Consider the following 14,443-nt stretch of genomic DNA (forward strand, 5'->3'; position numbering starts at 1 on the left):
CGACGTCACTTCCGGGCCGGCCTGGGGGGCGGCCGGGCCCAAGATGGCGGCGGCGGGGGGTGTGCGCAGGCGCAGTGGCGCCCGTCGTTGCGCCCGCCTCCCCGGGCGGCGGTGGCGGCGGCCATGGCGGCCATGAGCCTCCTGCTGCGTGGCTCGGCCGCCCTGTGGGGCCCCCGGCTGCTCCCCCGGCCCCGGTTCCACGCCTTCCTCGTCGGCCGCTCCCCCGGGACCAGGGGTAGGTGCCGGGCTCCTCGCGGGGCCGGGGGGGGGGAGGCCGGGGGGGGAGGGGGGTCGCGGCCTTTTCCTCCATCTTTGCCCCGCTTTCCCCCCGTCACCCCAACGCTCCGCCTTCCCCTCAGCGGCCACCCTGTGCCAACCGCTCTGCTGCAGCCGCTCGGCCGCGCAGGAACCCGGGGGCGGCCGAGATGCGGAGGAGGCAAGTGGCTTCCCCAAGGTCACACAGCAGGCAGGCGTGGAGCCCGAATGAAAAGGCAGGTCCTTCGCTCCCAGGCCCCTGCTCTACCCACGGGGCCACACGGCTTCACTTTGAGCTGTCGAAGCGCCCTAGCAGAGTGCTGTGATAGATGCTTTTTCCCGCTTTTTTTAAAGCTGGGGCAACTGAGATGCAAAGAATCGAAGGGGCTTCCCCAAGGTCACAGAGCAGACAGGTGTGGAGCCGGAATGAAAAGGCAGGTCCTTCGCTCCCAGGCCCCTGCTCTACCCACTGGGCCACACGGCTTCACTTTGAGCTATTGATGGGCCCTAGCAGAGTATTGTGATAGACGCTCTTCCCCATTTTTTTTTTTACAGCTGGGGCCACTGAGATGCAAAGAAAGGAAGGGGCTTCCCCAAGGTCGCAGAGCAGACAGGTGTGGAGCCAGAATGAAAAATCAGGTCCTTCACGCCCGGGTTTCCGCTCTACCCACTGGGCCACACGGCTTCACTTTGAGCTGTTGAAGCGCCCTAGCAGAGTATTGTGGTAGACGCTCTTCCCCATTTTTTTCTTTTACAGCAGGGGCCACTGAGATGCAAAGAAAGGAAGTGGCTTCCCCTAGGTCGCAGAGCAGACAAGCGTGGAGCCGGAATGAAAAGGCAGGTCCTTCACTCCCAGGCCCCTGCTCTACCCACGGGGCCACATGGCTTCATTTTGAGCTGTTGAAGGGCCCTAGCAGAGTACTGTGATAGACGCTTTTCCCCCTTTCTTTACAGCTGGGGCAACTGAGATGCAAAGAAAGGAAGTGGCTTCCCCAAGGTCGCAGAGCAGACAAGCGCGGAGCCTGTTATTGGACAGGGATGGTCTCTATATGTTGCCTAATTGCACATTCCAAGCGCTTAGTCCAGTGCTCTGCACATTGTAAGCGCTCAATCAATACGATTGAACAAATGAATGAATGAGAAGCCAGGTCCTTCTGACTCCCAGGTCCCCCCCCCCACCCAATGGGCCACACGGCTTCACTTTGAGCTGTTGAAGCGCCCTAGCAGAGTACTATGATAGATGCTTTTTTCCCCCTTTCTTTACAGCTGGGGCAACGGAGACACAAGGAAATAAAGTGAATTCCCCAAGGTCACAGAGCAGACAAGTGTGGAGCCGGAATGAGAAGCCAGGTCCTTGACTCCCAGGCCCCTGCTCTACCCATTGGGCCACGTGACTTCACAGCGTGGCTCAGTGGCAAGAGCCTGGGCTTGGGAGTCAGAGGTCATGGGTTCTAATCCCGGCTCCGTCACTTGTCTGCTCGGTGACCTTGGGCAAGCCACTTCACTTCTGGGCCTCAGTTCCCTCATCTGTAAAATGGGGATGAAGACTGTGAGCCCCAGGTGGGACAACCCGATGGGCTTGTATCTACCCCGGTGCTTAGAACAGTGCTTGGCACATAGTAAGCGCTTAACAAATGCCACCATTATTATTATTATTATTATAATTATTTGAGCTATTGAAGCACCCTAGCAGAGTACTACGATAGACGCTTTTTCCCATTTTGCAACCGAGATGCAAAGAAATGAAGTGACTTCCCCAAGGTCACAGAGCGGACAAGTGTGGAGCCGGAATGAGAAGTCAGGTCCTTCTGACTCCCAGGCCCCTGCTCCCAATCCCCGCTTTACGGATGAGGGAAGCGAGGCCCAGCCAAGTGACCTGACCAAGGTCACACAGCAGAGGAGCGTGGGGTCGGCCTCCGCCGTCGCTTCAGGCTCGGTTTTCTGAGAAATAGACGGAGAGGGCCAGCCAGAGGAGGACATAGGTGGGGCCGGCAAGCGCAGAAAAGTCACCTTCAGGGCCTAGGCCAAGCGTCTATCACAGTACTCTGCTACGGCACTTCAGCAGCTTAAAGTGAAGTCGTGTGGCCCAATGGGTAGAGCACGGGCCTGGGAGTCAGAAGGACCTGGCTTCTCATTCTGGCTCCACACTTGTCTGCTCTGTGACCTTGGAGAAATCACTTCATTTTTTTGCATCTCAGTTGCCCCGCTGTAAAATAGGGTTAAATAATAGTAGTAATAATAAGGGTATTTGTTATTGTATTTGCTTACTATGGGTCGAGCGCTGTTCTGAGCGCTGGGGTAGATACAAGATAAGCAGGTTGTCCCGAGTGGGGCTCAGAGTCTTCATCCCCATTTTTCAGATGAGATAAATGAGGCCCAGAGAAGTTAAGGTCACACAGCGGACAAGTGGCAGAGCTGGGATTAGAACCCATGCCCTCTGACTCCCAAGCCCTTGCTCTTTCCAGGTTGACTGACCGTCTGGGGATAAGACTTGTGAGCCCCATGTGCGACAGGCACTGTGGCCAACCTGATTAGCCTGCATCTTCCTCAGCGCTTAGTACAGGTGCCTGGTGCGTAGTTAGCACTCAACAAGTACCATAAAGACAAAAGTGCTTTCACATTGTCTCATTTCGTCTTCACGACAGCCCTGAGTGAGGAACGGCCTGTCAGGTATTAGTAAACCCAATTACAGATGAGGAAACAGGCCCTGAGAGGTAAAGTGACACGCCCAGGGTCACTCAGCAAGCCACTGGAAGAACTGGAACTAGAATTCAGGTCCTGTGGCCAGATCTTTCTACTATAACGCCTTTCAGGAATGGCAGGCACAGTATTGTACCCCAACAGGGGAAGCTGCTCAATTCTAGAAATATTTACGAGGCAGTGGAGTAAAAAATATCTATGTTCATCTTTCCTGAGGCAAAGATTCAGCGTACAACAGAAAGGAAACACAAACACGTCTGCGTGTTTAAAGTGGCGTTGAGCCGCTTGGCAATATTTGAGGCCTCTGGGACCTTAACCTTATTGCGTCACTTGTAACCCAAACTAATTTCATTCGTTCAGTAGTATTTATTGAGTGCTTACTATGTGCAGAGCACTGTACTAAGCGCTTGGAATTTCAACTACCAGGTAGAAGACTCGTACACACTGAACCTCTCCGTGAATACTTGGTTTGATTTTCGTCCCCAGATACTACCGGTCTCATTGCTCACATTTTTTGCAGATGATGTAGCAGGGTGTTTTTAATATTTCCAGCTCCGGTACGTCATAGCGGTGGCCATGGTAAAAAAATGTTCATCATTAAGCCTTCACATTTTTATGACAACCGCTTTTTGAATTTGTTGGTAAGTTCAGTTCTGTTGACTTTATCATTTTCAATATGTACCTGAATTTAGCCTCTGAAGTAGAGTATGCATTTTGTGGACTCTATCGCTATCTGAAAGCACAGTAATAATAATAATAATAATAATTGTGGTATGTGCCGGGCACTGTACTAAACGCTGGGGTGGATACAAGCAGATTGGGTGGACACCGTCCCTGTCCCTTGTGGGGCTAGCAATCTTAATCTCCATTTTACAGATGAGTTAACTGAGGCAAGGGAAATGAAGTGGCTTGCCCAAGGCCACACAGCAGCCAAGTGGCGGAGCCGGGATTAGAAATCATGACCTTCTGACTCCCGGGCTCATTAAGTTCTAGGATATTTACTGAAACTTTAATTTCCTTCCTTCCCAAGTGTAGGGATTTTAAAAATAATACTAATCTGTCCAAAGATCTGTTTTCTGCTGGGAAATGTTAATAGTTATGCAGCAGTTCAGTACTTGTTTTTGGACTCCCGTGGCTGTTATCAGAGAGTCTAGTGCCCTGTGAGTGAGTTATGTGCACCCACCCACTGCCTCTACTTCCTCTTCTCCATTTCTCTCCTTGACCCTCTCCAATCTGTCTTCCACCTCCTTCGCTCTCCCGAAGCTGCCCTCTCAGTCACTTAATCCTCCTCGACCTCTCAGCTTTCTTCGACACTGAGGACCACCCCCTACCCCTGGAAACGTTATCCCACCTTGATTTCGGTGCCACTGTCCTCTCCTGGTTCTCCTCCTATCTCTGTGGCCACTTATTCTCAGTCTCTTTCACAGTCTTCTCCACTACCTCCCACCCCCCAACAGGGTCACCTTCTATTCTCCATCTACACCTCCTCCCTTGGAGAATTCACTCACTCTCATGGCTTCAACTCCCATCTCTTTGCGGATGGTTCCCAAATCTACATCTTCAGCCCTGATCTCTCTCCTTCTCATAGAATTTATATTTCCTCCTGCCTTCTACCTGGATATCCCACCAGCACCTCAGACTTAACATGTCTAAAACAGAACTGCTCCTCTTCCCACCCAAACCTTTGTCTCTCTGACCTCACTGTAGGCACCACCACCATCCTCCCTGTCCCACAAGCACAAGCCCATAACCTTGGCATTATCCTCGGCCAATCAGTCAGTCCTACTCGCTGTGTGTAGAGTAGTGCCCAGTCCTCCCCTCCCACCACACCGCCCCCACCCCCTCTGCCACCCGACTCCTCCCCAGCTCTTGCTCCGTCCCCCCGTAATCCTGCCCCACCGCCACCCCTTGTCCCTCTTCCCTGCACCGGCCCCCATCAACTCCCTCGCATCCTACCCCTCCCCACCCCTCACACCATCCCCGCCCTTCCTGCCCCATCCCCGTCCCCGTCTCCCAGCGCCACCTCTCATCCCCCTCTCCCTGCTCCGGCCCCCGTCAGCACACTCCCATCCAAACCCTCCCCATCCCTCACACTGTCCCTGTGAGGGACAGTATACTGTACTGTATGTGTATATATATATATACACTTTATAAATACTGCATATATGCTCTATTTGTATATATTTTTATTACCCTATTTATTTTGTTAATGAGGTGTACATCCCCTTGATTGTATTTCTCGTGATTATGTTGTCTTGTTTTTGTCCGTCTCTCTCCCCCAGTTAGACTGTAAGCCCGTCATTGGGCAGGGATTGTCTCTATCTGTTGCTGAATTGTACATTCCAAGCGTTTAGTACAGTGCTCTGCACACAGTAAGCGCTCAATAAATACTATTGAATGAATGAATGAATGTCCCACACACTCTCCCCCCTCCACAGCTTCTGCCAAGTGAGGCCTGTGGAATCCCTGCTCTATTGTGGGGAAGCTCCCCTTCCTCCTTGACCTGTCCCTGTCTGTCACTCCTCCTCACCATCACTGAAACCTGGCTCTCCCCAGATGGACATAGTCTCACCTGCTGCTCTCCCTAGAAGGGGCCTCACCTTCTCCCACTCCCCCAAACTCACTGGGAAAGGAGGAGGTGTTGGTTTCCTTCTCGCATCCCAATACCACTTTCACTCCATTCCACCCTCCCCCATCCCTTTCTTTCCCTTCGTGTGGAGCTCATATCCACCTTGGCCACCCACTCCACATTCTAGTAATGGTCACCTACTGCCCTCCCAGGTCCCATTTCCACTTTTTTTAACCATTTTGATCCCCTTTTCACATTCCTTTTCTCTTTCTCCTTGCCTGCATAGATCCATGGGGACTTCAGTATCCTCATCGATGTTTCTGGTGACCTATCTGCTGGCCGCCTTCTGTCACTCCTCGACTCCACTGACCTCCTGCTCCACCCCACCTCTCCCACCCACTAACACTCGGTATCTCATCATCTCTAGCCACTGCATAATCTCTACTCTCGCCAACTCTGAAATCCCGCTATTGGACCACAAGCTCCTCACATGCCTCCTCTCCCACACACCTCCTCCCCATAAATCCACACCGTTCCCCCACAGAGACCTCTGATTTTTTGACCCCATCCAATTTTCTCAACTGATCATGCCCCACCTAGCTTCCATACTCAAACTACCTTCCCTCATACCAAATTGATGCTCTCAACACCTCCCTCCCTATTGAACTCAACTCACTTGCCCCTTTTTCCTTTGTCGATCTTGTACCACTAACCCGCAGCCCTGGATCACTTCCACGGTCCGCCTCTTTCACTCTCGCGCGTGAGCCGCAGAGCGCCGCTGGCAGAAATCTTAATATCAGACTGACTTTGTCCACTTCAAGTTTATCCTTGTGTTCATTAACTCTGCCCTGTCCTCTGCGTGGGAAAATTATTTCTCTGTCCTTATTGATTCCCATGCCCATCCTCAGTTGTTCCAGGCATTTAACTCCCTCATCAGATCCCTTGTCCCTCCCGCCTGCCCCATCCCTTGCCCACAATGACCTGGCCACTTACTTCATTAAGAAAATTGACACTGTCAGACCTGATCTCCCTAAAATCTCCCCTGTCCCTCCTCTCAGTCCCTCCCTCCTTGCCCCTCTTCAACTCTCCCATCTTTCCCAGCAGTATCTCTAATAATAATTGTGGTATTTGTTAAGTGCTTACTATGTGCAGAGCACTGTTCTAAGTGCTGGGGTAGATACAGGGTAATCAGGTTATCCCACGTAAGGCTCATGGTCTTAATCCTCATTTTACAGATGAGGTAACTGCGGCACAGAGAAGTGAGATGACTTACCCACAGTCACACAGCTGACAAGTGGCAGAGCCAGTATTCGAACCCATGACCTCTGACTCCCAAGCCCTTGCTCTTTCCACTGAGCCACGCTGCTTCTCTAGAGGAGATATCCTGCCTCCTTTCAAAATCCATGGGCATCCCTGGCCAATATCCATAATCTTTGCTTCCCTCGTGGTCCCAAATAAACAACGGTACCCCAAAGTCACAAGAAATGGTTTCTGGATGAGCTGGTGATTCTTGAACCTCCAAGAGGTGTTTAAATTATGTACATTGAGTTTTCCCATAATAATAATGGTAATGATAGTATTTGTTGAGCACTTACTATATGCCAAGTACTCTTCTAAACACTAGGATAGATACCAGGTAATCAGGTTGTCCTACGTGGGGCTCACAGTCTTCAACCCCTTTTTACAGATGAGGTCAATGAGGCACAGAGAAGTGAAGTGACTTGCCCAAGGTCACACAGCAGACAGGTGGCGGAGCAGGGATTAAAGCCCACGTCCTCTGACTCCCAAGCCCATGCTTTTGCCATTAGGCCATGCTGCTGCTTGTTAACCCCCGTATAATGCGGGGGTTACGTTTTTGGTAGGCCCTACTTAAGGGAGGTGATGAAAAAAATTATCACTGGCAGATGTACCCCACCTCTTCCAATCTTGCAAGTGTTTTCATCGTCAATGGTATTTACTAAGCACTTACTGGGTGCAAAGTATTATACTAAGCACTTGGGAGAGTAAAATACAGCAGATTTGGTAGGCATGTTCTTTCCCCACAACAAGCTTAGAGTTTAGAAGGGGAGACTGTCAATAATTTATTATACATAATTTATAGATAGGCAAGTAATGTTGCCGGTAGACCATTCCCTAATTTCTTAAGCGTGTTTTATCCAAAACCTATAGTGAAAATATGATTTATGGAAGAACTGGGTGTATCGTTTTAGAGATTTGTGGGGCGTTAGAGTGTCTGTAGAGAAAGGTTTTATATCGATAAAAATTGGTTGTCTTTTACTTTTAACAGAAATTCTATATTTTGTTGACTGGGATTCCCGTTGCCATCATCATAACTCTGGTGAATGTGTTCATTGGTAAGATTTTTTACATGCCCCTAAACATTTGTCTAGTGAGAAGGACGGGGATCGATGACATAAACACAAAACTGGGCACCAATTTCACAGGGCATATCAGAACACCTTAGTGGTTTCTCAGCTGTGGACACTTCTTTGGAATTACTTCTGATTGTTCTTTCTCTTCTAAGAAAGTCCTAGGCTCCTTCCTGGGGAAGCAGAATCTCATTTTAGATGCGTGGTTTTAATGGCGTAAGAATCTGAGTTGCATAGCTATGGTGTCTGATGGTGAGCAGCAGAAGCAAGAATAATAATAATAATATTTAATAATAGTATTTGTTAAGCACTTACTATGTGCCAGGCACTGTTCTAAACGCGGGTTGGATACAAGAAAATCAGGTTAGACGCAGTCCCTGTCCCAGGTGGGGCTCAACATCTCACCTCTCTCTATCTCCCGCCTCACCACCAATCCTTGTGTCTACTATTAACAAGCAGTCTCTGGCAGTAAACAACTCTCAGATAGAGTCTAGAGTCTCTCCATTTCCTTATTTATAAAATTTAATAAATAATTAATAAAACTAGGGTTTTAGAGGAGAAATGAATGCATTGTCGACTGGAAAGTTATAGGGGATCACACAACATTTTTAGTTATGCATTATAGTCGGAGCATGAGGTGCACATTACGTTAATATTAAGGACCTTGAAGGTGAAACTAACAGGTTAGTTGTGATTTTGGAGAATAATCAATATGCTCCTTATCGATGGTCGGATAATGATACCGGGGTCCATCTCCTTAATTTTCTGGGCTAGTTAGGATACTTGTTTTCATAGAAGTATTGAATCAAAAGTTCTGATGATAAACTTTTCCAATTTTCTTTTATTAAATCGTATGCTGGAGCTGAAATCATTGGTATTTTGAAAATACTGACAGATGTCTATTACAATTATAGATTTTCATGGGAAATCCCTGTTAAAATACTTAATCTCCTTTGACTCAAAGGTCACCGCATAGGACTGGCAATTTCCAAAAATGTATTAATCATGAAATACTTTAAAAATAATTGCCGAAAGTAGCTTCAGCTTTGGGGCGTGGATCTGATTTCATAGTAAAGCAAGAAAAGTGCGCCTTTGCTGAGAAGTTATACCTCTAGTTTTCCTATAACGGGTTGCATACTTGTGAAGCACTGCATCAAGGAATGCAGTTAAGGAAAACTCAGACTGTAGTACTCCTTTCCTTTCCAGTGTGGGGTGCGGGATTGCAAGCAGTTTCTTATATCTACCCCAGCGCTTAGAACAGTGCTTGGCACATAGCGCTTACCAAATACCAGAATTATTATTATTATCATTCTTAGGTACTGCAGCATGCCAAGTTCAAACATTCACGCACTGTAAGAAGAACAAGTTGTAAAACTTAGTGTAGCTCATGTAATTAAGATTTAACAAGGAGCCAGATTTTCCGTGTTCCCAGAATGACTCCGTGGGAGAAGAACTAACAATTTCAGACTACCCAGAGAAACAAAGGAATATAGCATGATTTGCCATGTTTCATTGAAGACTTCTCTAGGCCACAAACCGGCTGTTTTTCATTGATCATTCGTGGTATTTGTGGAGCACTTAACTGTGTAGAGCACTCATGCTAAACCTTGGAGAGTATAGTACAGTAAAGTTGGTAGACCTTATTCCTGCTGACTAGTAATGTTTTCTTAGACTTTGCCCACAGTGTGGACTCAGTAAATGTTCTTTAATACTGCTGACAATTGCACGTATATTATAGAAATGCACTAAAAGTTTCCTTAGTAATCTGAAAAATCCTTCTAACAAAGTACCAAATGTAACTCTCAGGTAGGAACTTGAGATCCTGGAAGAATTGGATTTATTATTTGTCTTTGTTGATGACAATCAGATATCTCCATTTTCTATTAAACAGGTGAAGCTGAATTGGCCGAAATTCCTGAAGGCTATGTCCCAGAGCACTGGGAATATTCAAGGTTGGTCCTGGAAACTGTGACATGAAAACTGGTATTTTGTGGTTATTCCATTTAACAGCTGTCCTAAGCACAGCAAAGCAGTGAAGGGAAACATATTTTCAGATATGAGAGATGGGAAAACCATTTATAAAATGCTTCAGGACAGTGGGGCAGTTGTAATTCCCTCCCTTCATTCTGGTAGAAAAAAAATGTTAGGTACATTATTTGGAGTATTTTGTTTCCTTTTAACATCCAAATGTAAGAATAGTCGAGTTAAAATAATAAAATATGCACTCTAATATCCGCTTTCAGACTAAATTATATTTTACCAAAATCTCTGCACATTAAGACAAGTGGTCGGGTGCAATCTCTTGATATTAAGAAGTGCTTCTCTTAATGAAATGACAGGGTCTCTACTGTACTTAATGATCTTACTACTATTGAAATGTTTGGCGAAAAAATCGGAAGTATAGTTTTAGTTTTTTCCTTTACATACATGGGTAATTAAACAGATTAAATTGCAAGTTGGTTATACTGGGAAAAAGGAGTCAATATTAGCTTATTTGTGCTGCTTTTGAATTATTTTATCTAGGATGGTTATCTTTAATAATGGGAAAGTGAGCTAAACAAGAAAGTTGAAATACTGAAATTTGACTACTCCAACTCTCTCCTGGACTCCTTCCAATCTGGCTTCGGTCCCCTCCACTCTACCGAGATTGCTCTCTCAGAGGTCACCCATAACCTCCTTCTCGCTAAATCCAGCGGCTTCTACTCTATGCTACTCCTCCCCGACCTTTCAGCTGCCTTTGACACTGTCGACCATCCCCTTCTCCTTCATACCTTATCTCACCTCGGCTTCACGGACTCCGTCCTCTCCCTGTTCTCCTCTTATCTCTCTGGCCCTTCATTCTCGGTCTCCTTTGCAGGCTCCTCCTCCCCCTCCCATCCTCTAACAGTAGGGGTTCCTCAAGGGTCAGTTCTTGGCCCTCTTCTGTTCTCCATATACACTCACTCCCTGAGTGAACTCATTTGCTCCCAGGGCTTCAACTATCATCTCTGTGCAGATAACACCAAATCTACATCTCCTCCTCCCTCCAGGCTCGTATCTCCTCCTGCCTCCAGGACATCTCTACTGGATGTCTGCCCGCACCTAAAACTCAACATGTCCAAAACTGAGCTCTTTATCTTCCCTACCAAACCCTGTCCTTTCCCTGTCTTCCCTCACTGTGGAAGGCACGACCATCCTTCCCGTCGCACAGGCCCGCACCTTGGTGTCATCCTCGACTCAGCTATCTCATTCACCCCACACATGCCAATTCTGTCACCAACGCCTGCGGGTCTCACCTTTACAATATCACCAAGATCCACCCTTTCCCTTTCATCCAAATGGCTACCTTGCTGGTATAAGCTCTCATAATATCCCGGCTGGATTATTGTGTCAGCCTTCTCTCTGATCTCCCTTCCTCCTGTCTCTCCCCACTCCAGTCTGTTCTTCATTCTGCTGCCCAGATCATCTTCCTCCAGAAACGCTCTGGGCATTGTCCCTCCCCCTCCTTAAAAACCTCCAGTGGTTGCCTATCACCCCTGCACAAAACAAAACTCCTCACTCTAGGCTTCAAGGGTCTCCATCACCTTGCCCTTCCTACCCTCTCCTCCTTCTCTCTTTCTACTGCCACCCCACACGCTCCGCTCCTCTGCCGCCCACCTCTCACGCGTCCCCCGTTCACCCCTATCCACCGCGACCCCTGGGCCACGTCCTCCCGCTATCCTGGAATGGCTTCCCTCCTCACCTCGCCAAACTAACTCTTCCCCTCTTCAAAGCCTACTGACAACTCACCTCCTCCAAGAGGCTTCCCAGACTGAGCTACCCCCTTTTCCCTCTGTTCCTTCCCCTCCCCTCAGCTGAGCCCCCTTTCCCTCTGCTCCTCCCCTTCCCCTCAGCTCTGTGCTCATTTATATATATTTATTACCCTATTTATTTTGTTAATGAAATGTACATCCCCTTGATCCTATTTATCGTGATAATGTTGTCTTTGTTTCGTTTTGTTTTGCTCTGCCGACTGTCTCCCCCGATTAGACCGTGAGTCCGTCATTGGGCAGGGATTGTCTCTATCTGTTGCCGAATTGTACATTCCAAGCGCTTAGTACAGTGCTCTGCAGATAGTAAGTGCTCAATAAATACTGTTGAATGACTAAAATCTTGCTCTCTCTTCTATAGCACCCCATAACTAGGTGGATCACTCGTAATTTCCTGGAGAGTCCTGAAAGGAACTATGAAAGAACACTTAATATCCTGCAAATAGAATCTGAAAAGGCTGACCTGAGGTAAACATTTTAAAAATTCACCTTCTTTAAAAATTATCCTTTGTGGTCAAAAATGATCTATGGAATTTGACCTAGTTAGAAGCGCTTGGGCTCTGTGGGTCCCCCAGTCTTGTGATCTTGTGCTCAACAGTTTAGGGCTAGGTTTTGGGATATATATACACACACAGCCACCCATGCACGTGTATGCAGGTAGATCGAAAGAGAAAAATACTGTAAAACTTTGTCTTATGTTTGCCTTGAGGAGAATGAATGGGTTTTTTTATGATTCAGGTGCAAATAGATTAATTTGCATCTTAATAAGCAGCAAGAGTAGTGGAACAGTCCTGGGCCTGGGAGGACTTGTGTTCTAATTCTGCCTCTACCGCTTACCTGTTGTGTGACGTGGGCCAGTCACTTCTGTGCCTTTTCCTCATCTTTAAGTGGAGATTTAATACCAGTCTCCTTCCCGCTTAGACCGTGGACCCTATGTTGAACAAAGACTTAGGTTTGCCCCGATTATCTTGTATCTACCTCACTGCTTAGTACAGTGCTTGGCGTGTAGTAAGTGCTTAACAAATACCATCATTAGCATTATTAATTTTGAGTTGGAATTACAACTTGATGAATGAATGAAAGAGTAGACATTTCAGTTGTGCTTTAAAAGATGGAAAATTCCATTATTATTATTAATCATTAGTACTACTATAAAGTGACCAGACTTGGCAGAGGCAGGTGAACAGGGAAAATACTTTAAGAGTGGGCAGTGACCTCTGTGAAAGTGTGAAAGGAGAAAGGAAAGTGAGTTTTTGTAGGACAAGGGACTAATTAAAGGCACAGGCAGTGGAGTAGAATGGGGGCAGGTGGGAACAAATATGAAGCAGGGTCCAAGAGATTGACCTTGATCCAGAGGGAGCGGGGTTACAAGGAAGAGAGAGTGTTCGATTGAAGGGCACTGGAGGACAACAGTTTGCATAGGTCCATTTAAGATTGTAGGGAGAAGAGGCTAGGGGCAGTCTGACCACCCAGGAGATTTCCATGAGGCAGGTGAGAAAATGATCAGGCCCAGGATAAAGACAGAGAGAGACAGCTTCAAAGGGATGAGATTACTCTCCGTCGACTATAAGAAGCAACATATAGGAGTCATGTGTCAGGTTCTTGGAGATGTAGTTTTTTAAATTTTTTTAGATTCTCAAGTCATCTTCTTTATCTTCCCTCCATATTTCATAGTTTGTCTTTGGGGAAAGAGAAGGAGAAGCAGTGTGGCCTAGTGGAAGGAGCACGGGTCTGGGAGTCAGAGGGCCTGGGCTCTAATCCCGGCTCTGCCACCTGTCTGCTGTGTAACTTTGGGAAGGCCATTTAATCTCCCTGGGCCTCAGTTACCTCACCTGTAAAATGGGGATCAAGACTGTAGGACAGGGACTGTGCCCAACCTGATTGACTTGTATCTACTCCGTCGCTTAGTACAGTGCCGGGCATACAGTAAGCACGTAACGAGTACCATAAAAGGAAAGAAAAGAAAAAGATTGAACGGGTTTTTATGTTTAGGTAGAAATTCTCCTTGTAATAGTTAAAATTTATAATGGGGAAACCTAGCATCGGTCAAACTGTGACATGTATGTTTCCTTGGTTATAGGTTAAAGCAACTGGAAATACGCAGACTGATGCGACAAAGAGGAGATGGACCCTGGTATTATTATCCAACCATCGATAAGGAGCTTATTGATTATTCTCCAAAATCAACACCCGACAACTAACCTGTTAGTTCTTTATCATTAAAATCTATCAACCCGAATGACAAAATAAATAACAGACTATATGTATACTTAGTGTTGCTCTCTGGTATTATTATTCACAACATTTAAGTGTTTACTGGGTGTGTAACAATATCATGGGCAGAGGTGAAGATAGAGGAAGGTTAATTCACTCTGTTTTTGGATCACAAAGAGCTGAGTCCTTTGAGATTGATATTTTTCAGGGCAGGCTGTGATGAAAGACTATTGCTATTTGTTGGATTTTTAAGCTTCAGAATGTGAACATGGAAACTGCGAAAGTTTGTGAACCAGTGAAATAGAAAAAACTCGAAATGAATTTTTTGATTGAGGTCCACCGAGCTGGTGGTCAGGTGCAATGATACACTGTAGGGAGCCTTGTCCTTGGCCCGTTCTCTGTCCTTATAAACTCCTCTCTTCCCAAAGTCGACGATTTAGAGATACTTAATTTGTCTTTGTTTCACCTTAGGAAGAAATCGGTGGCCACATTAAACATCTGTAAGTCAAAACATGTTTGTATTAAATATGGTCACCTATGTCAGAAAG

At 46.8% G+C, this 14,443-nt stretch overlaps 1 protein-coding gene across 3 annotated transcripts; it reads left to right on the forward strand.

The window, feature by feature from the left end:
* Positions 1-93: 93 nt before the first annotated feature.
* NDUFB5 (NADH:ubiquinone oxidoreductase subunit B5) lies at positions 94-13,954 on the forward strand. 3 transcript variants are annotated; one of them, XR_003757823.2, is made up of 6 exons: positions 94-235; positions 3,508-3,596; positions 7,812-7,878; positions 9,785-9,845; positions 12,043-12,149; positions 13,762-13,954. XR_003757823.2 is itself a non-coding variant. In XM_029059783.2 (6 exons), exons 1-6 carry the CDS (start codon positions 124-126, stop codon positions 13,880-13,882), a joined length of 561 nt encoding a protein of 186 aa, XP_028915616.1. In that variant the 5' UTR covers positions 100-123; the 3' UTR covers positions 13,883-13,954. The 3 variants fall into 3 exon arrangements, 1 of the variants encoding a protein (XP_028915616.1); XM_029059783.2 differs by having other exon boundaries at positions 100-235; positions 9,785-9,849; XR_003757824.2 differs by having other exon boundaries at positions 101-235; positions 3,476-3,596.
* Positions 13,955-14,443: the final 489 nt, after the last annotated feature.

This window comes from Ornithorhynchus anatinus, chromosome 1, assembly GCF_004115215.2.
Source record: "Ornithorhynchus anatinus isolate Pmale09 chromosome 1, mOrnAna1.pri.v4, whole genome shotgun sequence".
Lineage (NCBI taxonomy): Eukaryota > Metazoa > Chordata > Mammalia > Monotremata > Ornithorhynchidae > Ornithorhynchus > Ornithorhynchus anatinus.

Excerpts from the sequence above, each read along its gene's own strand:
- NDUFB5 (XM_029059783.2), top strand. The coding sequence starts at position 124 with ATGGCGGCCATGAGCCTCCTGCTGCGTGGCTCGGCCGCCCTGTGGGGC. Across the intron at positions 236-3,507 it reads CCGCTCCCCCGGGACCAGGG|CTCCGGTACGTCATAGCGGT; the intron begins GTAGGTGCCGGG and ends TAATATTTCCAG. Across the intron at positions 12,150-13,761 it reads TCTGAAAAGGCTGACCTGAG|GTTAAAGCAACTGGAAATAC; the intron begins GTAAACATTTTA and ends CCTTGGTTATAG.